Below are 24,814 nucleotides of genomic sequence, written 5' to 3'. Positions count from 1 at the left end.
CCATTGTGAAGAGAAGGTTCCAATACAAAAGCCAAAATTACATTTTTCCCCTCACATTAATTCATTCCTTGTAAAACGTTGCAAAAAATTAAATTCCCATTTCTGGTCATGGCAATAACTCCGCCCATACAGGTCTAGAGAAGCAATATTGGGAGGCCGATAAATGTCTCAAATAGTCACTACTGCAGTAGTAGCGGTGGATGTGGACCTTTTATTTCCCAAGAGAAGATTTGATACCGAGTTATTGTTGGTAAGATCGATTCAAGCCAAGATGTACTGCAATGTTCCAATTTGCTTGAGATAGGTTCATATATTATCTTTTTTTGTCCATCATCATTAAGCGGAAATCCCTTCAGTTTGGCTTATGTCCTTGAGTCCAGACAACACGATGCAGACGCCACTGTGAGAGGTCTTTGATTAAAACACCCAGCATGGGGGACTACTAAGAGATGCTGTCAGACATCTTAAAACAAGTCCGTCCGTCCATCTTGAACACCTACATTCCTATGTTTACAGTCGCAGTAACCAGTTCCGTAATGTTTGATTCCTTTATAGTGTCTCTTGCACAAGTATTGGGGTTCCAAAAACAACAACTTGATAAAAAAGGAAGCTTGGTCACTTCATCTTGTATCCTCAGAGGTTTTTCACTCAAGGAGTCAGTCTGGTTTTGATTGGGTTACGCCAGGAGGCGGCAGGACTCGCTGCTCCTCCATCCTGTTGGACTGGGAACGCAGGATGAGACTGAAAAAATCTTCGTCTGGAACAGTTGGTCCCTTAGTTTTAAAAGGCGGAGCGGCACACCTCTGGTCGTTCAGTCGGGAGCCCTAAAACATTGACAAGAGACAGCTGTGAGTGCAGTTATATGAGCTGATGCATATCACTGACTAAATGAAAAGCTCTTAAACGTTTAGACTATGTACAATGCAAGTATTTGAGAGGAAATAAATCTGCTTATTTGGGTGTGATCAATAAATACCAAAGCACCAAGATGGTGCCTCTGAAATGTAGACTTTTTCTCACCTGGCACTTAACTAGCATGTCGAAGAAGACGTCATCCCCTTCAGGCTGCTCAGTGCTGGCCTCGATTTGACTGTACAGGGAGGGTATGTGAGCCGTATTTGTGCTGGAGATCGGGGCTGGGAGAAGAGATGAGTATTAGCCACGAAGTGAGTAGTGATGGAGATGACCAAAAATCTGCAATATTTGATTACCTTGTGGGGGGACTTGATCTGTGCTGGAGGTGGAGGGTGTACGAGGCGGGTTGGAGGTGCTGAGTCGTAAGCCAGGAAAACGGCTCAGGCTCACTCGTTGGTCGTCCAGCCGACGGGCCTGGGAGCTGGCCAGCTGCTCCAGGAAATGACCAGGATCCTGCAACGGTGTTTCGCACTCCGAAATAGCTAGAAACAGAGGTACTTATTATCTGGGTGGGATTTGGATCAAATGGTGTATGGTGCGTTACAATCGCGCTGGTAACCCGTGAGTTGGGTCTTGTTACTCGTCTAACCAGCATTTCAGTCGGATTTGTAGAAAAGGATGAGATGTTTCTGGGATACAGTTATTCAAGGAAATTAAAAGCAACGCTGCAACCAAAATCCATCTTTTGAGCATCAAATGTCCCATGCATGCTGTGATAAGCTTGGATTCATGACCATTACAAAGGCGTGCAACAATAACTATTTTGAAGATTGGCAGAAAGTAAAAGGAAAGGTCCACAGAAGCTGCTTTGCTCAGTGAAGGATGACACTACACACTTCAATGGCAAGAAACAGCAAGTGTTTGATACTCAAATCACAGATTTTCTTTGTGGGTTATTACTTTAAGTCCTCTTTGACACAAACAACACAAAGGATTGCACAACATTTAACACACAAAGGACACATGCTGCATTCACACCATAGGAGCAAAACTGAGTCGCCACCAGGGCGACTCTAAATATGATGACTAATTGGCTCGTCTTTAATGAAGGACAAACTTATTGCTTAATAAGAAAATTACAAATGACTGTATTATTGTACTATTACATATGGTGTGAACACAAGGGGCTGACTCACGTTTCCTTTCAGCTACAGGTGGGGTGGAGGAGGGAGAGGGAGGAGCAGTGAGATGGCTCTGGCCATCCAGTGGGGAGCACCTTTGATCGTCCATTCTGCTGCCCTGGAAACGAGAGAGGAGGTCGAAAAAGCCATCCTCTCCAATCGTGTCCCGTGATCCAGGCTAGAGTGAAAAAACAAAACAAATAGACTTAACACATTTCCACACAGAAACATTTCCTCATGCAGTCTTAACGTATGTGGAACAAATCTGTGAGCCTGTGTCATAGGAGACATGTTTCACTTCTAAATGTGTCTTAAGTGTGAATCATCATTGCTCGTCTTGTGGGTTCCATGGATGTTATGAGTGAGCAGGATAATCTAGTGTATTTAGAAATACCTTAGACACCAGTGCTTCCTGCTCAGGAGCCGAGTGCTCGGTGCGGTTTTCATGCTGGTATTTGGGAGAGGATTTGGGGTTCTTCTGCTTCTTGCTTTTCAGCCGATGGAAGAGGAAGAGCTTTGTAGAAGCCTTGATTGTGTTGTTTTTTGAAGATCCAGGGAACACATCCTCTTCCCAGTCCTGTACATTCAAATAAGAGTCAGAGGTGTAAGGTTTTAACCATGCTAACACTATGGGTTGGGTGAACAGGTTCTTGAGGAAAAGGAAACTATTATAATTTTACATGACAAGAACAGAGGTTTCTTCTCATGTTGGCCCACATGTTCCTGAAGCAGAAGCACAAGGCGGACCTCATTCATCTTGCAATTAAGACGGTTGCTAAGCACCAAATTCAGGAAGACTCCACCCTCCCCTTTAGTGCACTCATTGTCACAACAGCAGTTATTTGAAAGAAAAACCATGTTATTTTAATAACTTAAATGTATATTGACAAGCACAGCTGTACTTACAGTTGGACATTTTTTATATTTCAAGCTAAGCACATTTGAAGTGCCTTCATTTCATACATACTGGATGTGCAGATGAATCCCCAGTTTGATTTTTGTCAGGACTTGGACTCAGTCCAAGGTTCTCTGCACTGTCTCTTATCCTTACTGAAGACTTGACCCCTGAAAAAAAGATATTCAATAGCGTGGCCACTTAATATTTATCCATCACTTTCGCAACTACAGGACATCTGTGTTTTAAAAAGGTGCCCTGTGGTGCTGTGGAAATGACATGCTTTCCTGGGGAGTGCAAATTTACCTTGGAGGCTGGGGTAACCCTGGTAGCTCACTGGCAGAGCAGCGCTATTAGTGTTGGAGTTGCGGAAGATGTTTGGGTGAATGTTGGACTTCAGGCCTACGACCATCCGTAGGTCCGACAAGTTCATCCTGGCTGTCACTTCGCCGCTCTTGTCTCCAGTCTGCAACATCAAAGCTAATGTAAGCATATGACTACAAAACAAAGACAAAATAAACTATTGTTAAGTAATTCATTTTTACACTGGCTTTGCAGTTTCCTTAATGAATGACATGATTCCCTGCTGTTCCTCATGCAACCACTAGAGGGGGTGTGGCCTGATGGCAGCTACTGATTGCACCCTGAGGGAGGAGGTAAACAGTCACCTCTCTGGCAATTTCCAGATGTTTCTCAGCAAAGTACATGGCTTGCTGGTGATTCCCCAGGGCGGTGTGGGCATTTCCTAGACTCCAGTATGCTCGTCCTTCACCGACTCTGCAGCAAGACACAGAGGGAAACAGGCTGATCAACTTTAGCTGAGATTGCGCAACAATGGGAAGGGCATCAAACTTTCATGCAAAAGTTGTAATGGAGGGAAAGCCTTTACACTGACTTTATCTGTATGGTGAAGAAAAAAAACATCTTTTGATCGGCCTTTTAATGTCGAAGTTAGTTGATGAGGAGCTAATGTAATCTATGAGAGTAAAGAGTGCTTTACAAAAGACCCATTTGCATCTTTTCTAACAACTCATAGCGGTTATGTGTTAATGACATTAAATCTCTACTTTTCAGTGTTTTGCCGTTTAATTGTCGCTTCATGGGTGTTGGCAGGTAATTAGTTCAGAGCCCCCCCCCCCCACATTGAAACTGTACGTTCTCATTACACCTCAAAGACAGTTTGGCAGAACGCTGACAACAAATGGCTTTTATTGCCGATACCTGTCATTGAGGTCCTGAGCAATGACCAGATGTTTGAGGTGGTAATCAATGGCTCTCTCGTAGTCCTGCAGTAGTGTGTATGTGTTGCCCAGACTGTAACAGGCCTGGGCCTCCACAGCTTTGTCCTTCAAAAGCCTGGCCAGCTGCAGAGTCCTCCTGAGGGCAAAACAGAAGAGGAGGAAGACGGTCAAAGAAAAGAATGTCTAGGGTGGGAGCAGGAGGATGATGGTTATCTGTTGCTTTCTTTGCTGCAATTTCCCAAGGCCTTCTATATGAAGAACATACTGGATTAAAACGCTGGAATATAATCAACTGGCTTCTGAGCAACTACACGTCTGTACAGGTCTGTGGTTGTTATAAATGACTGTTGTATTCAAAACATTGTCTTCTTTATATAACCACAACAGCAACACTTTTCAAGTAGTTGTAAGCAGATTTAAGGACATTCTTATTTCCTGGTGTGCTCATGCACTTTAAATTGTGCTTATGGTTTTGTGCATTTAATTGTGCTTGCGTATTTATGGGTCTGTGCTTATGTGCTCTTGTGGGTTTTCTTTTAATACCATCAACCTCCCAGGGAAATTAGCCTGCACGGCTGAATCTGGTACATTTACATGGTGGCTCACGTTAATGAATGTGCTTAAATAAAATAAACATAAATCAAGTGTTTCTTAATTTACAGTATTTGTCAGCAAACTTCTACAGTGAAGATGTATTTTATATTCTAACTTTAACTAGATTATCATTCATTTTATGTTCATACAGCAGCCCACAGGAGGAGTTTAATCTGCTGATAAATTACATTAATAAAGACATATCTGCTTACAACTACATTATAGTATGTTATCACCAATTTATTGAAGAAAACGTTTTTCAGGATCAGGACTGTGCTAAAATCAGAAATGATATCAGTGGACGTTTTGTCCGCGTATGATGAAGATATCTGTCAAAGACCATGACGACGTGAGGAAGGCCTCCAGCCTCACGCGTTACTCACTTGTAATGACCCGCCGCCACTTCGAACTGGCTGAGGAATATGTGAGCATTGCCAAGGTTACAGTGGGCCCTCCTCTCAGCAGACTTATCCCCAAACTCTTTAGCGATGAGCAGCCGCTGCCGACAGGACAAACAGTAGGGAGCGCATTACTCAGATTACAAGAAGATCAAGATGGACACATCCTTCACAATCATGAGGTCGAAGGAAAACAAAAAGGTATGTGGGTAAAAACGTCTACATCCTCTTCAAAGAACAGTGTGTAACATAGAGAGGGATTAACTGTCGGAAATGGAATATAATATGTATAACTATGTAAAATTATGTTTTTGTTAGCTTAGAAAAAAAGCCATTTATATCTACGCAGGTACCGTTTCTACAGCAGCCCAGAACGGACAAACTGAACGCTGGTTCTGGTGAGAACCTTTCGCATGTTTACGTTACGTGAAGGTGGGGACCGGAAAGATTAAACCGACACCAGTGCTCAATTGTTAAAGACTGGAGTATTGATAAGCCCAGACGTTAATGGTGCTTTTTAATGTTTTGCTGTAATTTATTATCACGCTGCAGTGTGCATCTCCTCTGCTCTCTCTGTCGAGGCTGAGCTCCTCCAACCACACACACACACACACACACACTGAATCGCTCTAGCTGCAGTCACTCACCCACCGCTGCTATGTTTACACAAGCACAGCACGCGCGATCGGCCAAAACATTTTTCACAAACAAGCTACAACAACAGCTGTTTGCACGCAGTCCGTTTCTCTTAGTCTGGTCTCGTAAGCGCTCCTCTCTCTACCAGCAGTACCTGCAGGCCATGAGTGAGCAGAGGGAGGAGGACTGATACTATCTGACGTCTGTGTTCTTCATTATTGATTATCATCATTTATAAAGTTACTCAGGAATGTTATTTATTTTATTGAGATTTTAGTTTAGTTTAGTTATTAATGACTTTGCTGTTGTAAACATTACCGTCGCTGCTCTGGAAACAATATTTAGTTATGTCTAAATCATAAATAACTTCTTATCCTGTTCTGAATTTATTAGTTTTTAAAAGCAACTATTTAGTGATGAAGAAGAAGAGTACTGATAAGCGTATCTCCTCGTGGTAATAAAGTCCTAGCGATACTTCTTCCTATCTGAAGGCCACCGTAGTTCTCTGACACGCTCGGAAAGACAGGAGTAGGAGTGAGGATAAGTTGTTGTAATCTGCATCCTCACCACTAGATGCCAGTAATTATCACGCTGTTCCTTTAAGGCGATGTGCAGCAGACCCTGAAGACACACATGTTTGCCGCCTACCTTTTCGTGTGCAGCTGCAGCTTTGTCAAAGTCGCCCAGAAGATAGTACGTGTTGCCAAGGTTGCCATGAGTACGACCTTGGGCCGCCTGATCGCCCAAGTCCTTCACCAGGCACAGGTTTGCTCTTTGTAAAAAAACAACAGAGAAACACTGAGGCTTTTTCATTGCTTAGTTTTCATAGAAAAGGTGTTTTCAGGATGATTTTTTTCAGGCCTCTCAACAGAAACAATCCTTTCCTTTTGGTTCCTCTTAATGAATTAACGAGGCCTGACCCGTGACACAATAATAACACATTTCAGTGAGTTAAGGGGCCAGTACGCAGTTTAAAGTACCACCACCTGTTATCTCATACTTGGATTCAAAAGTGGACCTTGACTTGAGATTATTTTGTCAAAATACTATTTCCAAGGTCAAGACTGAACTCTCACACTCAACATTATATATACTCTATAATAACATCATTGCTACATGTCAGCAGTGTTTTCTCTTACAGAGATGACAGACAAGAAAGAGAGAAGAACTTAAACTTGTTCACACTGCCACAATGTAAAAGGTTGAGGCAGCCAATGTGTGATTCAGAAAGAACTTCTTTGTTACAAAACCAACCAGCTTTGAGTAGGTTACACTTTATAATCGAGGAATTTGGCTGGAAAATTTACAAAAAGTAGAGCAGTGGGGCTGATGATAAAATATGAATATGGTAGTGAGAATTATGTTGTACGTTATTTATTTAAAAAGCAAAACGCTACATTTGCCCAGCTGAGATCTGGTATTTTGCCACTTACTGTTGATAACAGATATTGATTTTGTAAATATGGATGATGCACAACGATTGAGTTCACATGACTTTTCACATATGAAACATTTAAATTAACCATTTACTTGAGGAAAACCTGAGAGATGAGGGAAAAAAGGCATTTATCAGAAAAAACTGGAGGTAGTTCATCTCGCTGCACGAATAATTTGTTATTTGAAAGAAGATAGAAATATTTATAATGTAACTTTTTTCCACTTTTGTTTTTCTGCGAGTATTACCCGAAGATGCATGATTTGTAAGAAAAAAAAAAGGCCATTTCCTTGTAATCCCATGTGGGCTGGGCCAGATGTTTGGCATGACACAAACTAACTAAAACTAACACCGTTTATTGTGAGGAACAAACCTGTGACTCTGCAGTCGAGGTCTTGGTCTGAGGAATGAAGTCATTCCTCAGGACTTTTAAAAGAAATGCAAAACAACAAACAACTCACTCGTAGTACTGCGACGCTTTCCTCAGTGCTATCTTGGCCTCCTCTGGGAACTCTCCTGGCTCCGCTCCAGTCCAGCAGATGCTCTTGCCCTTGGCGTGGTAAACGTTCCCGAAATTATACAGCGCTCGAGCCTGCCCAACCTACAGCACGCACACCAGATTTTCACAGACGGGAAACAAGAGTGACCAGAGCTGTAATTATATATTTAAAATAAACTGACACCAGACCTGCGTGTGTTTGCATGCGGGCTGGCAAACTATTCTAGATGTTGCTGCGTCGACGCTTCGTCGTCATCACGCATGCCAAAACTGTTCTGTGGCTGCTGAGCAAGTCGTGTGGTATCGATGTGGTATTGTCAGGTTATTAAGATGAAAGGACTAAAGAAATAATCCAGCTTAAACGAAATAACTTACTTGCTGTAGTTCTAAAATATCAGTAAAATATGACCCACCTTGTCATACATGGCTCTGGTGATATCCAAATGTCTTTGGGAACAAACCACTGCTTCATCATACCGTCCTAAAAGCTTTAATGTGTTCCCAAGGTTGCCACTGGCTTTTGCCTCACCAGGTTCATCTCCAATGGTTCTGGGATTTCAAAAGGAGAAAAAAAACGTGTTTAGACAAGGATGACTTAAATGTACGAGTACAAAAACACAACAGGCAAGAAAGTAGTTTACAGGCGCAAGCAGCGATACAGTGGAGATCGAGTCTAGAAACGTAAATCATGGAGGGGGAGATGGGGATTCAAAATGTTGTGGCGTTGTTCAGAATATATTGTTAGACAGTTGGATCCTAAAATCCTCACATTGGACCGACATAAAACTAGTTTACACGGTTGGATATTACATCAGCAGGTTGCCCGATCCATATGAAGGGTTAAAGAGGAGGATGTGGTTTCAAAATAATTATTCCGGTGGTGAAAGTGTTTACCGTGTAAGTGTGAGGTCATGGCGATGGTACTCCAGGGCTTTGTTGTACTCCTGTAGGTGAAAGTAGGCATTGCCCAGCTGGCTGTAGATGGCACTAAGGATCTGGAGGTCCTCTGTTCCAACCTGGATGGCAGACTCAAAGAAGGACACACCGGCACGATAGTCGCCCGCCTTACAGAGCCGCTCGCCTTCCAGAGCCAGGTCCAGACACGAAGACTCCATCCTGCAGGGAAGTGGGAATGTGAACTCTGTGTCCAGAACTCAAGATATTTTGGAAATAATCCATACTCCATAAGCATCAGGAACTTCATTAATACCCCGACTTTACATTAGTATACCCAGAAGAAGGCTTCCTGTATTTATTACTTTGAACATTGATAGAATATTTGAGGTAAAGCAGCTTGAATACTGGAATTCGTAGTGCAGGTGGAGCCGTTAATGGACATCTACAATTACACATTAACTTCCTTATCGTAAATGTATAGACATAGATGCAATGACGCTCTCATGTGTTGCACATCGAGCGGTTGCAAGAGCCCATCACCACAATGAACATTTGATGCATCACATCGAGAGAGTAATCAAATTGTTTGATTTGTCCCACCAACAGTCCAAACCTCAAAGATATTCAATAGTACTTTACATCAAATTAACAATTACAATGTCAAAGAAAATCCTCACATTTGAGAGGCTAAAACCACTGAATGTTTAACTTACGACAACAATTTTGTTAAAACCTTTGTTAATTAATGTTCTGTCGATCAACTTATCAATGAATTGACTTCTAATCGGCAGCTACATACTATGTAGATACAGAAATAGCACATGTTAAGCAGAGAGAAGTCCAGACCATGTGGAGTCATAGACAAGAACTAGACATCCACAATAGGACGGAGCATTTCCTGTCTGTTGTGGTCCTACGGAACGAAGCTGTGCCGTACATCTAACCATGAACACAAAGTGAACTCATATCTGTGATAATGACTACCGTTGAACAGTCTCCACACGCTTCCTAAAAAAACAAGATCATCCGTTTTCGTCAACATCAACCTGCCAGTATTGAGAAAAAAAAAAAGAGAAAGAAACTATAGGATTACATCATAAGGTTGTAAAACAAATCCAGTCATGCACAGGACATCCAGCATTTGCAGGATGCAGGTTCCAGATACAACTTCAAGAGCTGAATGTAATTTGTTCCAGTTGAAGAACTGTAAACTGACTTTCCTTTCTGTAGTCAGACTTATTTACAGTTTTACGTCTACAAGCTGAATTAAAATCGCTCTTCTTCTACAGTAAGCGTACAGAAATTAAATATGCTAAGTTGAGTTTTGAGATATAATTTGATTGTATTAGAGGACAGAAGTATTAAATCTCGTCTCGACAGCAGAGACCCTTTTTCAAAACAGACTTGATGCAGAAATTTCATGAACTTATTTAAAAGAACATATTTTATAGCTCTACAGAATTAAGATATTCTTTGGACATGTTTTCTGTGATAAGTTCATCCAGGCATGTTGTGAAACCTAGGGATGCATTTGCCATGAGTATTATTTAAAGCTATAAAACAGATCAACATGCTTCCTGACATCTAAAAACAGAACAATTCATTCAATCGAAGTCAATGCAAAGTGACACATCAATGCCCGGGCCCACATACCTGCTGCCTCTCCCCATTCTGATGCACTCGAGACAGTTTGACACGACGGACATTTCACTTTTCCCGATCACTCTCTGGAGCAAACACAGCTCTTCCAGCACAACACCGTTCACCTTCTCTTCCTTCACGTGCCTACACATAACGCACGCAGCCACGCCGTCCCAATTTCATATAAATAATGAAAACACGGCTCCCTTTGGAGATCGGCTGCTGTCCCTTAAAGCGCTCTGCTAACCCGTGTTAACAGCAAAACAAGAGGAGTTAATCCGCTCAGCGTCCACATTGACCTTAATGGTCAGGAGCTGAGGCGAGAAACCTTTGGTTCAAGCGAGCGCAGATTAACACCAGATTGTTATTAAGCAGAAAAGAACAAAGAGAGAATGATTGAGCCGGTTGTCGTATTTCTCTATGACTTATCCGTAACCTGCATCTCTAAGCCACCTGATGCTGTGTGTCACTTCCAATTAGGCCAGATCTCAGTGGTAATTATAGACACTTTAATTGGCTCCAGTCAACCCTAAGGCTAAGGCTAAGGCTCAACACTCCAAGAAATACTCATTCAGCAGCAGGCAGCATGGATAGGAATTTCCCTGCCGACCGGTCACAAATAATGTTGTATATAAGTTCTAATGAGATGGACTATTTGTTGATGGATTTCCATAATGCTCAATGATTTCTTGGGGCAAATCCCACCGATCCCTCCAAAGCTTCCAGTTACTCGGCTGTAGCCGTTCAAGAGAAAAAAAAAGTAGGGTACAGGAGAGTGTTGAACCACAGGCGTCTAGTGCTAGTTTGCACATGTGCAGTGCAGATCGGGCGGGATGTACGGAGCGGGTACCGAGTGACCGGTAGCTTTAATGAGCCGATATATTATACCAATACCGGATATCAGATTGGTGCATAGACTTGTGTCCTTGCCAATATAAACTCTAATAATCAGGGTGAATTTAGGAAAAAATAAAAATCAGATATGATTTTAGATTTATTTAAGCGCACAGAGTCACCTTTAATGCAGCTGCTCTAATGCCGTTTGTCCTTGTTGCTTTTGGGTGGGCACCAAAAACACACACACCGTCTTCCTGCTCTCCCCTATGTGATGGAGGATATTGCCGTTAGTACTCAGGACTGGAGCGGCAGGAATCTGGTTATCAGATTGTCGGAACAGAGAAGTGACGAGCCCGCAGGTTACTGACACAGAGTGGAATTCATTCAGACGGAAAGAAGCCAACGGGACACTGACTTGACGCGGCTCGTGTAATGCCCGACATGACTGTGGGGTGATGCAATATACGTCGACTCGGTCCCACGATGACAATATAGCCTGCAATCAGGTGCTTATTCTCACAATCGTTTCAGTCATACCATGAAATATTTACACCAGGGTCAGTAAGGACCTCCTGTGGTCCGCTCAGCATCCTTCATCAATTTGCCAATAAGGTGTCATGTTACTGCCACAGAACAACTGTTGTTACTACGAAATTTTTAGTTGACAGACGGATCAATGAACTGTTTCAGCTCTAATCCATATCCAAAATGATGAGGTGAATCTATAACCAAAGTTAAAGCATGAAGGCTTTTATCACAGAATATGAAGCTCAAAAGTATGGAACTTTCTTTAGACACCAAGCAATGAAAACAGATCATTTTGCGTTCAGAAAGTTATGGTTACTGTCTGACACTCGATGTGCAGCATACCTCTGGCGGACGTGAAGTAAATGCTCCCTGTCCTGCAGAGAAACGCCGCCATGCATGACCGTCAGTCTGGAGGTCCTAACAAGAGCCAGACTGAGCCACATGATGGATCCCTGTGTCAACCGCTACGCGTGAAGGGGTTGAAAACATCTGGAGACTGACAAGGACTCGTGTTGGGCAAAGGCTGAACACTGCCGCGCATGGTTACCGAAAGACGCCGCAAGACTTCGGCTGTCATACAATACTGTCTTTGTCCCGCCTCTTAACTTGAAACTGGGAAGCAAGAGCACTCACTCACTCACACACTCACACACTCACACACACACACACACACACACACACACACACACACACACACACACACACACACACACACACACACACACATTTTTTGCGAGGACGCAGATGGAAAAGCACTTGCATAAACAATGCTCTACGGTTTAAATCTATTCGTTGAGGCTTAAGTTGCCATAAATGTAGAAGCTGTCAGTTCTACAGCAGAAATGATAAGTCAAATTATAGATTAATGGGTTAACAGAAAATATATTGGCAGCAATTCTGATCATTTATCATTTATTTGAGTAACTTTCTTAGCAAAGACAACCTGAAATGAATTGGTTTCAGTTTGTAAAATGTGAATATTCGCAGGTGTTTGTTAGTCTCCTACGACAGCGAGCTGATGACTGATGCTCTTTATTTTACAGACCTCCATTTTAATTACTTTTATAGAACATCTGACGATGAAAGATGAATCGAGAAAATAATGGCCAGACTAATCGATGCTGAAAATAATCATTAGTCAATTGCCGGCTTTTTTTGGAGGCAATACCGGCAACATTCCCCCTCATGTTTCTTTAAGATGTAATATGTCACTTTAACAATAAATAAGTGAAATACGGAAACAATAATGTGGCCACATTATCAGATGGAATTTCCATCTGGAAAAATGCTCATCAGCAACAATGCTAAGCTACACAGTGGCATTCAACATGCATAAAACCCTGCACCTTTAAACCACTGCCCACGGGTTTCATCCTATGTGGACTGTAGCATCTGATCTATTCCCCACACCTCCCATGTGATCTTTCTGCACATACTGTTACATAGAGACTATTAACCTATGAGCTCATTCACTGACTGAAGCGTTTTCACCCAAAACCCTCAAGCTGACCGCATCATTTTTGTTGGTTGCATCATCCCGTTAACTTCAGACACCCCGAGGGTGCAGCACTTTCTGGTGCAAAGAACTACAAAGTCTGGAATCACGCCGTGTTCAAAGTCGCTGAGCTCGTCGTAATATTTTTTTTTCCCAAACAATGACTTCACTTTTTGACCTTGTCTGCGTGTTTTACATCATTTCTTTTCCCTGTGGTGTTTGAAATGTGGGCAGCAGCTACAGCTATCAGTCAAGAGAGAAGAAAGCCATCATACGCTGGTGAGTGCACTGGAAAATAATGATGAACAAAAAGGAACATCAACAGCACTGAGCCAAACTAACGTTACATTCCCACACTTCATTTTCAGGGCCTCTAACCACGAAGCGTTGAACAATAGCTTCTCACAGATCAAGACACACAGAAGGACAAATTCAACAGGAACTGAGATCTTCCTGCTGCAAGAACAAAACAGCAAGAGAAAGTACCAAATGCTTTCTCTCTCACTCTTCATTTGATCGATATCAACCTATACTGATGTACATGTTGTGTTAACATATTGAGTTTGACTTTTGCTAGTGTAGATCTCGGAGTTGCTGAGAGGAATGATGTGTGGGAATTTTCAAAAACGAAATGCGAGAAATTAGTTGCCAGTCGCACGTTTCTTTAAAATCTAAATCACAGCTCATCATCAAGATAACAAACCCACACACACACACACACACACACACACACACACACACACACACAAAGACAATGTGCGCGTGGGTGTGATAGCCATTCAAAATCCTAAAGGAAGCTCTGTTTTTACCACCACACATTGCACTCATTGTAACAAATGACACAGCTGTCTGCACAAACAACACCTGCAACATTATGAATGCTGTTACTTGACTTTCTTCAGCAGGAGATTTGTATTCCCTCATGTGGAAAGCTGCAGTTGAAAAGTACTGCAAGTATAAAGCAGCTCTGTGTCATCATTTAGTCACATATGCTAGAGATAAACCATTTCAACATGAACACACCCAACCGATCCCTGTCCAACTAAGGGACGCTCTCTAAAGTGCAAACCAGACTTTCTTTTGAATAAAGCTTCATTTGAAGGAACCATCAATAGAGACTCAACCCTGTAAGCCTGCGTGGGGAAAGAGGTCACAAGATAAAGTTAAATAGAAAATGTGGCTGCAACACCATCACTGAAGGCTGTATACTGTGTAATTATAGCCTCTCTAGAATAATGATGTGTGCTCGATCAACACATGAGAGAAGAATACACATAAACATGTAAAAGTAGAGAAAAGCTGCTCAGTCATTTTAATGAGAATATATTTAACGTTATATTTAATTTCACAATAATATTTATTATCATTATTAGTATTATGTATCTGTGTATATCCTTATATATTCTTTTTTTTTGTGTCCTGTTTTTCACTGTAACTTTTGGTGGATTTGTACTGCATATCTTCAAAAATTGCAAAGCATTTGATCGGAAAACAAAAAGACTATTTGCAATACGTTGGTCCTAAAACTGTCACGTCGTTACGTTTTTCGTTAAAAGGAAAGTTAAGGAAAGTTACGGAAAGCTGCAAGTTCGTCAACTTATTTCCAGTTCAGTCGCGTGGTGAGTCTGGTGACACATCCTTCATGATGATGGCTGTTTGGGAAATGACACAACGTTCGTCAGTTTACTAGGAACATGCCACCACATGCTCGCCTGGCTCGTTAAACAGCAAAACAACTTGTGAGGAGACGATTTAGTCTGTTAAAATAAAGACAACACCGAGTAGGAACTTAAAGAAAGGCCACGCAGTGAGGAAAGTGAGCTGACGTTAACGTTTTTACGCTTTAACAAGAAACGGAGCGCGACAACACGACTGACACCGAAAACAACTTTTCAGGTGTTCATTTCACCTACCTTAAACTGACGTCCGCGAACACTCCACAAACATGGCTTCAGCTTCAGTAAATATGTCCACCAGTTTAAACTCTTCCAAACTAATCGTTTCGCTCAGTTGTCCGCTGAAGTGCTCACTCGACCATCTGGTGGGAAGATGACTCCGTGGTCTCGGGAAGCAGAAGTTGAACAAGCCACTCCTCGCGCAGAAAGTCTGACTCCAATTAGGATTCCACGTTTGCTGCCTTCAAGTGCCATCGGAAATGTTGACATCATTGCTACTTAAAAACAATCGACCAATCGGGTCTATAAAAGAATAGGCTTTAAATGTGACGTTTAGATGGTGGGGGGGATTTTAAGGCACTTACTGGTGACTTGAAGTCATGTTTTATACAGCAGCATGCGGCAAACGGACAGAATTAATTCTGCAGCAAGTTGCAAGACGTGATAGTTAGATTTGAAGCTCTCGCGCCCTCTGTCGCACAAAGTGGCCCTGTGTTTCAAATATATAGCAACAGCTCCTTAATTAAATTAATTAAACAACCGACCTTGCCATTTAATTAAGTAAATTCCGAGAATCGCTTGTAAACATCAAGAGGTTGAAAGTCTCATCTCCAAAAGCACCCAACAGAGAAAAGTTATAAATGTATTTTATGAGGTTTCTGTTGAATCCTGGAGTATGTCAAAATCTGTTGAAGAAGATATGACATCAAAAGCTGTTCTGGGGTTATATGAAAACTGAGTAATGATCTCGTCAGGGGTTTGGGATTAAAGGGTGGTATGTGAATGGATGTCTGGGCAGCACGACAACAGTGTCACAGCCTTTCACTTTATTTCAAGATGGCTATTTTAGCCTTATTCCCTCATCTTTCAAACCACCTCGTCTCTGTCAAAATTGTGTTCTCTGTTGTCCCCAGAAGAGTCCCCACTGTCTTTTAAATGAAGACAGACTGCTGCTTCTTGACCTGCGGGCTTTGTTCTATCTCGGCTATGTTTCACGTCCTGACATATGGGTCACATTTCTGTGTTTGTCGTGCCTTTGGACTGCACTTTGTCTGCTCATGTTTGCTGAGTGTTTTTTAATAGAGTGCTAGTTTCTGAAAAAGACAGGGATGCTTTGTTTATTGAGGATCCTACTGAGTGACACTCCAGCCCCATACGGGATGACTTATCGCATCTCCACTGCTTGTCTTCGTCTGCTCTTTCCAATAGCTCTTGTTTCTGTATAAACAAAGGCCTTCTCTGGGTGGTTGCAGGCTTTTCAAACTTTAGATGTCTGCACTTGTCTTCTGCCTCGATGCCATTTGACAAAGCGTCTGCCCTTTCTGTGATGAATCCTAATGAACCCCGACTTTTCCTCTGTTGTCTCCGTGTACGATGGAGTATTTACCAAAACAGAAATGATAGGACACAGATTGTGAAACACATTTTCCTTTCAAAGCTGAAACAATCCACAAAATATATTTGTAGAGATTATAGATTTTGCTCAGATTCCTGGCAGATGAAGTTCATAACTGCATTGTCACATGCATGAATTCAACTGTATTAAAGACAACAGTGTATATGATAATTTCTTACCTTTAAAAAACCCTTTCGGACATTTTTAATAAGTTGTCAACAGATCAGATATCATAATAAAACAGCCATCATATTTTCTTTTTCAGTGAATGTATTTCTTTATGTCCTTGAAATATTTGAGCTCCCTCACAATACTTGTGCATCCCTTCAAAGTACATTTTGCTTGTCTCACACCGGTAGTTTTGCCTTCTTATCATTATTATTTGTGTTCCCGTAAAATATGTGAAGGCAAGATTAAAGAAACATTTTATGAATGTATTTATTATCATGGTGAAGTGTAATGTGAATTCAGTACATGGTTGTAAGAACAAAGAAGAGGAAGTCCTCATCGAGGCCTCTATTTATAAGGCGAGAGGTAATACCATAGTGAACCCCCACGTGGTGCCTCTTGTGGAGAGGAGGGTAAAAAGGCTGCAGTTTCTAACAACAGGGTCTTTTTTCTCCATGTTATCGGAACAAGGGAGTGGACATGGGGCTTTAATGGATTTGCTTTTTGAGAATTGTTTCTTTCAAAACAGGGAGTTCATGCCGTCCGAACATGTTGAGCCACAGTGTGATAAATCACACAATTGACTTTTTCATTTGATGCCATTAACACATGTGCGTTTCTCATCCACCTTTTGGCTTGTTTACATGTTGTAGTGCTTCTTTGCTGGCACATTTCCATGTAGAAGCCCAAGCGTTTAGACGCTGCTTTAATGTTTATGTTTGCTGACTGCATTTCAACATCTTTGGCCTTGACATCAGATATTTTTAGCGTTTCTTCTAAACTGCTTGTTGGCCACCAATCAAAATCCACAATCGGACATGAATGTATATAAAAGTGCAGCAAAAACAAACAGCAAATATGATTACTGGCCGATCAGATCCAATTCACCACACAAAGACACACTGAAGTCGTGTTTTTATCAATGAAAGCGGCAGATAGTGGCGCGTAAAGGTATTGCGCAATGATCACGTGCAGCGATTCAACTTCGTCCAAGGTCTCAGACTTCATGACACTTGTACATTACTGTGAATACTGACGTTTACACGCAGGAAAGCTGAACTCTTTGGGGATCTGAGGCGTGAAAGCATCTGGAAAAAAATGACAACTTGTTGGAGAACTAATGCCCATGTTTTTTTTCTTCTCTCACAGTGTTCAGAAATGATGCAAACGATCAAATCCTTGTGACCACTGTTCCTCTTTGTCACTGCAGTCTTTCTGAATCTGGCAAATAATGACGGGCAACCCTGTTTGTCTTAATTCATTTAGCAGTTTTTTGTACCTGGTGCAGCAGAATTCACTCACCAAATACATGACTACAGCTGACAAAACCTGATTCTTCATTCCACTTAAGACGACCCGTGCACATAAATATTTTAGTGCTGCAACTAAATTAAATGAATCGATTAAACACGTTTGTGACAGTGATGTGTTTAAACGTCTGTAAATATCTATGTTGTTTAATGTATAGTTACATAAAAAAAGTTACAAATTAATTTTCTTTCAATCAATTCATCGATTTATTGTTGACGCTCTTAAAAATATCTGCTCTAAAATCAACGTTTTATGGCCATTTTATCACCAAAATAGATACCTTAAGTATTGTCAGACTGTTAGTTTAAGTATGTAAGTTCATCAAGCAGTTGACAGAAGATTCAAACAAAGATTTATTCAAATAGTTATTCAAATAGTAAATCCATTTTCAAATACATATGGTTTAAGCCTTTGGCTGCTTTGAGAGCACTATTACAGCAGCAGCAGAGAAGTAATTTCAGGACCAATGAAGAGAGATAGTATTCCTCTCATTAGCACAAATTATTACAAGCCTCCAGTGACAGGCAGCGTTTAACGGTCCACCCCCTCACTGGCAGCACTAGTTAAACTGTGGTGTATCGAGCCGGACCAGGACAGGAGCGGAAAGGAGAGGGCCCACTGGGGAAATCAGACAGGAAGGTGGGGTTGTGAGACGGTGAAGTCTCCATCAAGGCCTGCCGTTTCTTGCGGTCACGCCTCTGGTAGCGGAAGTTAAAGGGGGGTCGCAGTGCTACAGGGCCTCCGATCTCTTCAGAGGATGAAGCAAAAGGATCAGCACCTGGAGGCCGCTGTTGCTGGTTTACTAGATGTTCATCCGACTCACTGGAAGATGAGGTGAGGGGGTTAGAGGGGTTAACCACAACAGGGGGGTCAAAGGGCACAGGGTCAAAGGGCACAGGAAGAATGGGCGTGGGGTCAAACAGCTCTGGTTGAACAGCAGGGGGCGATGTAGGGTGAGAGGGAACAGGCAGAGGATCATTCCCTGGGTCGTCGATCAGAGTCGGGAAGGTTGGGATCGCAGGGTCCTGAGGGAAGTCGTGACCCTGAGGCCGCACCGGTCTGAGGATGTCCACATTCTGTAGACGAAGAGACAAGATCACACTAAACTGATATTTGACAAACTCACTCTTGTTGGCATGCAAAACGAGTCTCAGTCACGCCATATTACATTACACACCACAGCTCGAGAAAGGAGTGAGAAGACAACATAATTATAGCACAGAACCATCCAATTTTAAATCTCACACATCAGTTTAAACACACACAAGCGCAGCATACATTTGAAGACACCACACAAGATGTGACAGAATAATTACATGGCCAGTGGCAATCATTCAGAAAGTTGAATTATAATTTTAAAGGGTGCTTTAGTAAAACCTGAAACAAAACAGCATAAAACATTCATCAAATATTGCTCAGGCAGTGGGTTATTATGTATGACTGTCACTTCATAATACATAATGCTGAATTTTTCCACTTGACTGACTTACATTGTTTAATGCACTTGAATGCTCTGTTCTTTTTTGGGGTGTACATGTTGTTTCTGCTATGAGTGTTAAACCTCTCTGCTGCTGATTTCCTGTATTTAATTCACTGTCAAGGAGAATCTAAATCATTTTATTTTGTAGTCTTTGAGTCAGATTTCACATTAGGTCAAAGCATCGCCATGAATCTGATTTACTTTGTGTGTTTGTTAAAAAATAACACGAAAGCTCAGAAAACTGCAGTAATATGTTTGCAGCAAGAAGAGGATAGAGTTTAAATCTTTTTACGTTCTCATGCCCATTTTGGACGTATTGATCATGTAACTTTGTAACTTTGTCACACTTAAGAAATTGCAGCTGCCACTTTGGCTTAATTCACTCAGAGATATGTATTGGTCCAAAACATATTTATGACCACGGCAAATACCTTGTATTCTACCTTGAATGTTACGAATATGTTTCTGATTTTGATGGTAAATATTTTCAACAGCTTCCTGTACCTGCTTTTTGAACATCTCACAGGACACCTGGACATCAGGATTGACTTTCAAGTCTCCGTGCACAGATCCTGCACAAAACCCTGCAGTCTGAGAGAGACATTTTATTAATTTATTTTAAGATACTGGGTCACACTAAGAAAAAAACCCAAAAGGATAGAGCAGGGAGGGAAAGAAATGTAAATAATAATAACATAATAAATTAAAAAAGGAGGAGAGGACCTGTCAGGCTTGTTTGATAAAACAATCAATAACTGCAGCCTTTTAGCGGTTAAAATTAAACATAAATCTGTGAAGTAATACTTCCACGAGCTGCGTCAGTGATAGTAAACCATATGCTGGCTGATTGATGTGTATTTAAGTTTTCGGAACAGCATTAATTAGCGTCATAACAGTGTCAAGACAGAAATCCATTCTTTTAATTAATGGAGCACCTTCAGATAATGTTGTTGCACTTTGAAGAAACATTTCTATGTGTCCAAATCAGGATTAGAATGATACGCAACTCTGGTTTTCATGTGGATTTTTAACTATCAGAGTGCAATACTAATTTAGCATTTTACTTGTCTAATATGGTATGTATATTGTGTTGAGTTAATGTCTTAAATTTCACTCTCCGTGTTGAGTACCTCTGTGTCAGACTCGAGTGTCAACCGCTGGCAGGTGCCTCTTTCTGTCACTCCCTCTGGACACTCTTGGACTATGTACTCCACAAAGCTGGCTTTCACAGGTGCAACCTTAAATATATAAAATAACATATTAAGAAAAGGGAAAATTGCACAAATAAACAAAGACAGATACTTGATATGGTTGCTGTATGTAAAGGCTATCATCTTGGTTTTAGAGTACCAAGAAATGTTACCTAAGGGGTATTACATAGCAATATTCTGAGCTTTCATCCCCAAGTGAACTATTCAGTTTCTCATTTTCTCCCCAAACAATACCCTGGCCAAATTGCGAGGCCTAAAGTGCCTTCAGTAATATTTTGCAACCTTGCTGACTCTTGTATCATTATGGTATTTGTGCAGTAAAGGTACTCATCTGGCACACAAAGGCGCACTGTGCACCATCTGCTCATGTACACCCAGAGCTTTTTCTTGAGTGTCATTTCCTAATAAACGCAACATTCAACACGTTGTTGTGTAATGAAATCGGCCCCAGAGCTTTGTTTGTCCAATCAGAGTTAATAACTGGGGTCTCCGGTCGTACCTGCGCTGCAGCTCTGGTGATCTTCTTCACTCCGAGCCCTGCACCCACTGGTGACTGTCTCTTATAGAACGCCAGAGTGACCTGAGCAGCAGTCACAGCCTGTGGGCTCCCCACTGGGAGCAGGGTGGGGCAGGTTGGACAAGTCTGCTGGAGCTTCCCTGGGGGATCTACAGGGACCAGACGCAGAGAATATAATATAACATTTGTACTGAGTTGCAACAAGAAGCTATCGTATATGCAGAATATGTTGGGCAGAAACGCATGGACAATGAATAAAAGCAGTTATTAGAAGTGTTCACAGTAAAAGCTGTATTTGCAATAAACATGTTCTGGAATATCTTTTGTTAAAGCCCAAAATGCAAATGTAGTAATACAGGTGTTTATACTGATATAACACAATGGGGAAAAACAATAGTTTGAGTTTAGGGTAATAGACATTTCTCATACCTGATAATTAGATTTGTCATAGAGGGGAATGCCCAGGTGTAAGGTGTTCCATTTGTGTCAGTAAGCCAATGTCAACTCATAGATTTTCTTATCTTTATGATAAGCCTTGCACACCGAGCAATGTTACTACCACAAATATTACTTGTTAGAGAAATTCAAACCAGCACCAGCTTTTGCAAGACCAGTGAGATGCAACATTCATTCATTAAGATACAAAACCATACAATATGTCATCCATCACAGTATGATCATCCATATTTTCTGGTATCAAAGCTCCTTTTAATATCGTGTTGTAGAATTTTTTTTGATACGTTTCAAGCACCTTGTATGTCATCTAACGATGTCGCCAGTGTTACCTGGGACAAGAGTGCAGTCGTAGCTGTACAGGTAGGAGTATCCCTCTGTTGTGTGGAGCATGGTGGTGTTACAGATGCCAGAGATTTGCTGAAAAGAATACAATAGAAAGAAACTCAAGTTATACCAATAAATGCTGTTTTACATAGATATTGCAACATGTGACATACCTAGAACAGTCCATGTCAACGTGACTTTAAATGTGTGTGTGCTCTTGTGCTTCCATCTTTGCAAGAACCAAAATGATTGACCTGGAGAGTGAGGGCATTTTTTCCCGTCTTCTTCAATGGACTGTTTGCGGGGTGAGACCTTGGTTTCAAGGTTTAACGTTAGAATTAGGCCAACGTTTTCCAAATTTTCAAAATTTAAGATTAGGGGCTACGCTGCAACAAATCCTCTTCTGCAAATGAACAAAATATTATGGAGGATATAAAGAAATGTGCTTGTATCAAAATATAAACCATGAATTCAAGATAAAGGTGATAGAGTGTTTTCAAGACATTGCGACTGTCGTAAACTGCCCTTTTGTCAATGTGAAGGGAAAGCATTATGTCAACAAGAGATATGTGTGTGTGTGTGAGTGTGTGTGTGTGTGTGTGTGTGTGTGTGTGTGTGTGTGTGTGTGTGTGTGTGTCCTACTGTTTCCATGAATGGTCTGACGTCACAGCGTTTCCATGGTTTTGGGCTGCCTATGTGACACTTGGTCTCCAGGACATCCAGGTCCAGGTAATACACATTGCCTGCTGGGCCCTGACAGGCACAATGCAAACACAAGCAATGAGAGAGTAGAGGTATACAAGCAACGCGGTGTGCTCAGAATTTCCAACAGTACTGTTATATGCGCCAATATTTTTATTCATGTAATAAATAGAAGCATGACACACGTTTTAGTATTTATCCGTGGCTCAAATGTATTGGTTGGTCTTCTGTCAAGTACATTCATTTGTTCAGTTACATCTTTAAGGAACCATTTAGGAGGTGCTCTGTGTAATTCCCCAGAATACTTTGGACCATATTGATTTTAGCTGTAGCACTGAAAACAAATCTCAACGATTTGAGCAGGTGTAATGGCAGCCGTTTCAGGTCATGAAGTTAAACGGAGACTCTTAAAACCGGATCCATCCCACAGCCGGGCTACGATAGCCTTCAGCAGCGGACAGCATGAAGTTCGTAAAGCCTGTTGTGTAAGGTCTGTCCCAGCGGTCCTGGACTGAAATGACCTGGGCTTTTATTAACAGTCACTTCAGTCCTAAAGGCCTTTTTTCATGAGGCGTGAAAGAGGGTGGCTTCTCATTTTATGACATAAAATTCTGTACATGAATTTTATTGTTACATCTATTATGAGAGGCATTGGCTGATGAGTCATTCACCACAAAGCGCAAAACAACAAATATGAATCGTTGTTTTCATTCTTTAGTGTTTGCACACTAATGTAATTGCTGCTATTTTTCACATCTTTGATGTACTTCAAGGGTTCCCAAACTAGGGTCTGGGGACCACAATAAGTCCTTGAAAAGGAGAGTTTAATTTCATTATCACTTCCCCAGTGTGAGAATCAGCACATTGTAACAATGCAAGAGGGAGGTTTCTGATTAAAGTTTGACTGTGCGCAGTCATTTGTAACAACAAAACACAAATCGTCTTAAATGGGATCCCACTGACATCAAGATTGGCCACGGTTGGTTAAATCTATCAGTGTGTGACTTCCTTTTTTCACAGGGATTTTTTGATATATCAGCCACAACAGAAGGGAAAACAACCATTCCAACACACTCCCCTTGTTAAACATGAACAAATCACCCACTGACAGAATATTACAACAACCCCAGGCAGGTTTTCCAGCTGGGCATTTGTCTTTGCACTGACCTGAGCATGCAGGTGGACATTTGCAATGCGGTTGAGGGCAAACTTGTAGCCATCGGTGCGATCCTCATTGATGTAAGTGACCGCCATACGAGACAGCTTCTCCACTGCTTTGTCATTACAGGGGATGGGAGCAAGTTCGATAGGCGACAGTGGAAAACCCTCACCGTACACACTCAGTGTGTGAGTAGATAGCAGGGATAACAGCAGTAATAATGTGCAGATAGATTTGTCCATGGTGGCAGAGGTTCCAGACAGCAGCTAAAAGACAGAACTGGTTTAAAGGTACGTTTGTTCTCTTGTGTTTGCGTTGGCTCCCTGCAGTGACTTTTGGAATGAAAACAGGACGGAGATGTTGAAATGATGCCAAGGACAAAGTTTATTTGTTGTCAGAGGGCTGATACTTGTGAATGAATGTTCCAGTGGTTCATTCAACCTGGGGAACACTCTTTACCTATCCGAAATATACTGTAGATAATACACATAAGTTACTTTATATGCATCCAAAAACATGATTAAAGGCTATTTTATTCTCTGTTTGATCCTGATCCAAAGATGCATGCAGGGCATTTATGAGGCCTAGTTTAAAGCAATAGTCCCCATTTACATTTTAACTTATAACCAAAGAATTACATTGAGCCATATGTTGTGGCTGCAATGTGAGCATCTCACCACAAGGGGTCACTGTGAGTCTGGTGTGCTGCACTGGAGGGAAATCTGGTAAAACTGTTGGTCCACCAGTCAGAACTGGGTTAATGATTCAGTTACCCAGTGAATTGCTTTCCGTATTAGACTTGCTGCTGTATTAGAACCTCTAATATTTGGGTTTTGTGTCTTGATTTTACTGAAACACAAATCAAGATTCAGATTGACCCTTAATCAAGCAATGGTCATTATTTCTGCTGTTCCAGTTCATTGTGTTATTTACAAAAATTAATTCAGATGAATTTATTATAAATGGGATTTTCACTATATATAGTTTTTATTTCAAAGCAGTTAACCAGGCTCGACTGTGTGTGTGTTATGGGTGGGGTTCACACCTTTGGAGCAGTGAGATT

General features: G+C 41.4%; 2 protein-coding genes across 2 annotated transcripts; both read right to left on the bottom strand.

Annotated features, from left to right (window-relative positions):
* Positions 1-16: 16 nt before the first annotated feature.
* Positions 17-15,186, bottom strand: LOC116395698 (G-protein-signaling modulator 2-like). Its single transcript, XM_031869770.1, has 15 exons — positions 15,046-15,186; positions 8,629-8,850; positions 8,148-8,283; positions 7,697-7,836; positions 6,449-6,572; positions 5,150-5,265; positions 4,153-4,308; positions 3,600-3,708; positions 3,238-3,397; positions 3,004-3,101; positions 2,431-2,613; positions 2,052-2,214; positions 1,212-1,397; positions 1,021-1,136; positions 17-824 (listed from the first exon to the last, which is right to left on the bottom strand). Exons 2-15 carry the CDS (start codon positions 8,847-8,849, stop codon positions 657-659), a joined length of 2,076 nt encoding a protein of 691 aa, XP_031725630.1. The 5' UTR covers position 8,850; positions 15,046-15,186; the 3' UTR covers positions 17-656.
* A 3,120-nt stretch (positions 15,187-18,306) lies between these two features.
* On the bottom strand, positions 18,307-24,040 carry LOC116395697 (fetuin-B). Its single transcript, XM_031869769.1, has 7 exons — positions 23,760-24,040; positions 22,533-22,643; positions 21,896-21,983; positions 21,093-21,259; positions 20,513-20,620; positions 19,887-19,973; positions 18,307-18,978 (listed from the first exon to the last, which is right to left on the bottom strand). The coding sequence occupies exons 1-7, from the start codon at positions 23,991-23,993 to the stop codon at positions 18,466-18,468; spliced, it is 1,308 nt and encodes a 435-aa protein (XP_031725629.1). The 5' UTR covers positions 23,994-24,040; the 3' UTR covers positions 18,307-18,465.
* Between the last annotated feature and the right edge of the window lie 774 nt (positions 24,041-24,814).

Source organism: Anarrhichthys ocellatus, unplaced genomic scaffold (genome assembly GCF_004355925.1).
Source record: "Anarrhichthys ocellatus isolate YVR2014 unplaced genomic scaffold, GSC_Weel_1.0 scaffold48, whole genome shotgun sequence".
Lineage (NCBI taxonomy): Eukaryota > Metazoa > Chordata > Actinopteri > Perciformes > Anarhichadidae > Anarrhichthys > Anarrhichthys ocellatus.
This window is presented reverse-complemented; position numbering and strand designations above follow the sequence as displayed.

Bases quoted from the DNA above. Each gene is read 5' to 3' on its own strand.
- LOC116395698 (XM_031869770.1), bottom strand. From the start codon at position 8,849: ATGGAGTCTTCGTGTCTGGACCTGGCTCTGGAAGGCGAGCGGCTCTGT. The intron at 8,284-8,628 runs GTAAACACTTTC...TTGAAATCCCAG, and splicing joins CATGACCTCACACTTACACG to AACCATTGGAGATGAACCTG. The intron at 1,137-1,211 runs GTAATCAAATAT...CTCTTCTCCCAG, and splicing joins AGATCAAGTCCCCCCACAAG to CCCCGATCTCCAGCACAAAT.
- LOC116395697 (XM_031869769.1), bottom strand. From the start codon at position 23,993: ATGGACAAATCTATCTGCACATTATTACTGCTGTTATCCCTGCTATCT. The intron at 22,644-23,759 runs GTCAGTGCAAAG...TGTGCCTGTCAG, and splicing joins ATGTCCACCTGCATGCTCAG to GGCCCAGCAGGCAATGTGTA. The intron at 21,260-21,895 runs GTAACACTGGCG...TGGTCCCTGTAG, and splicing joins CGACTGCACTCTTGTCCCAG to ATCCCCCAGGGAAGCTCCAG.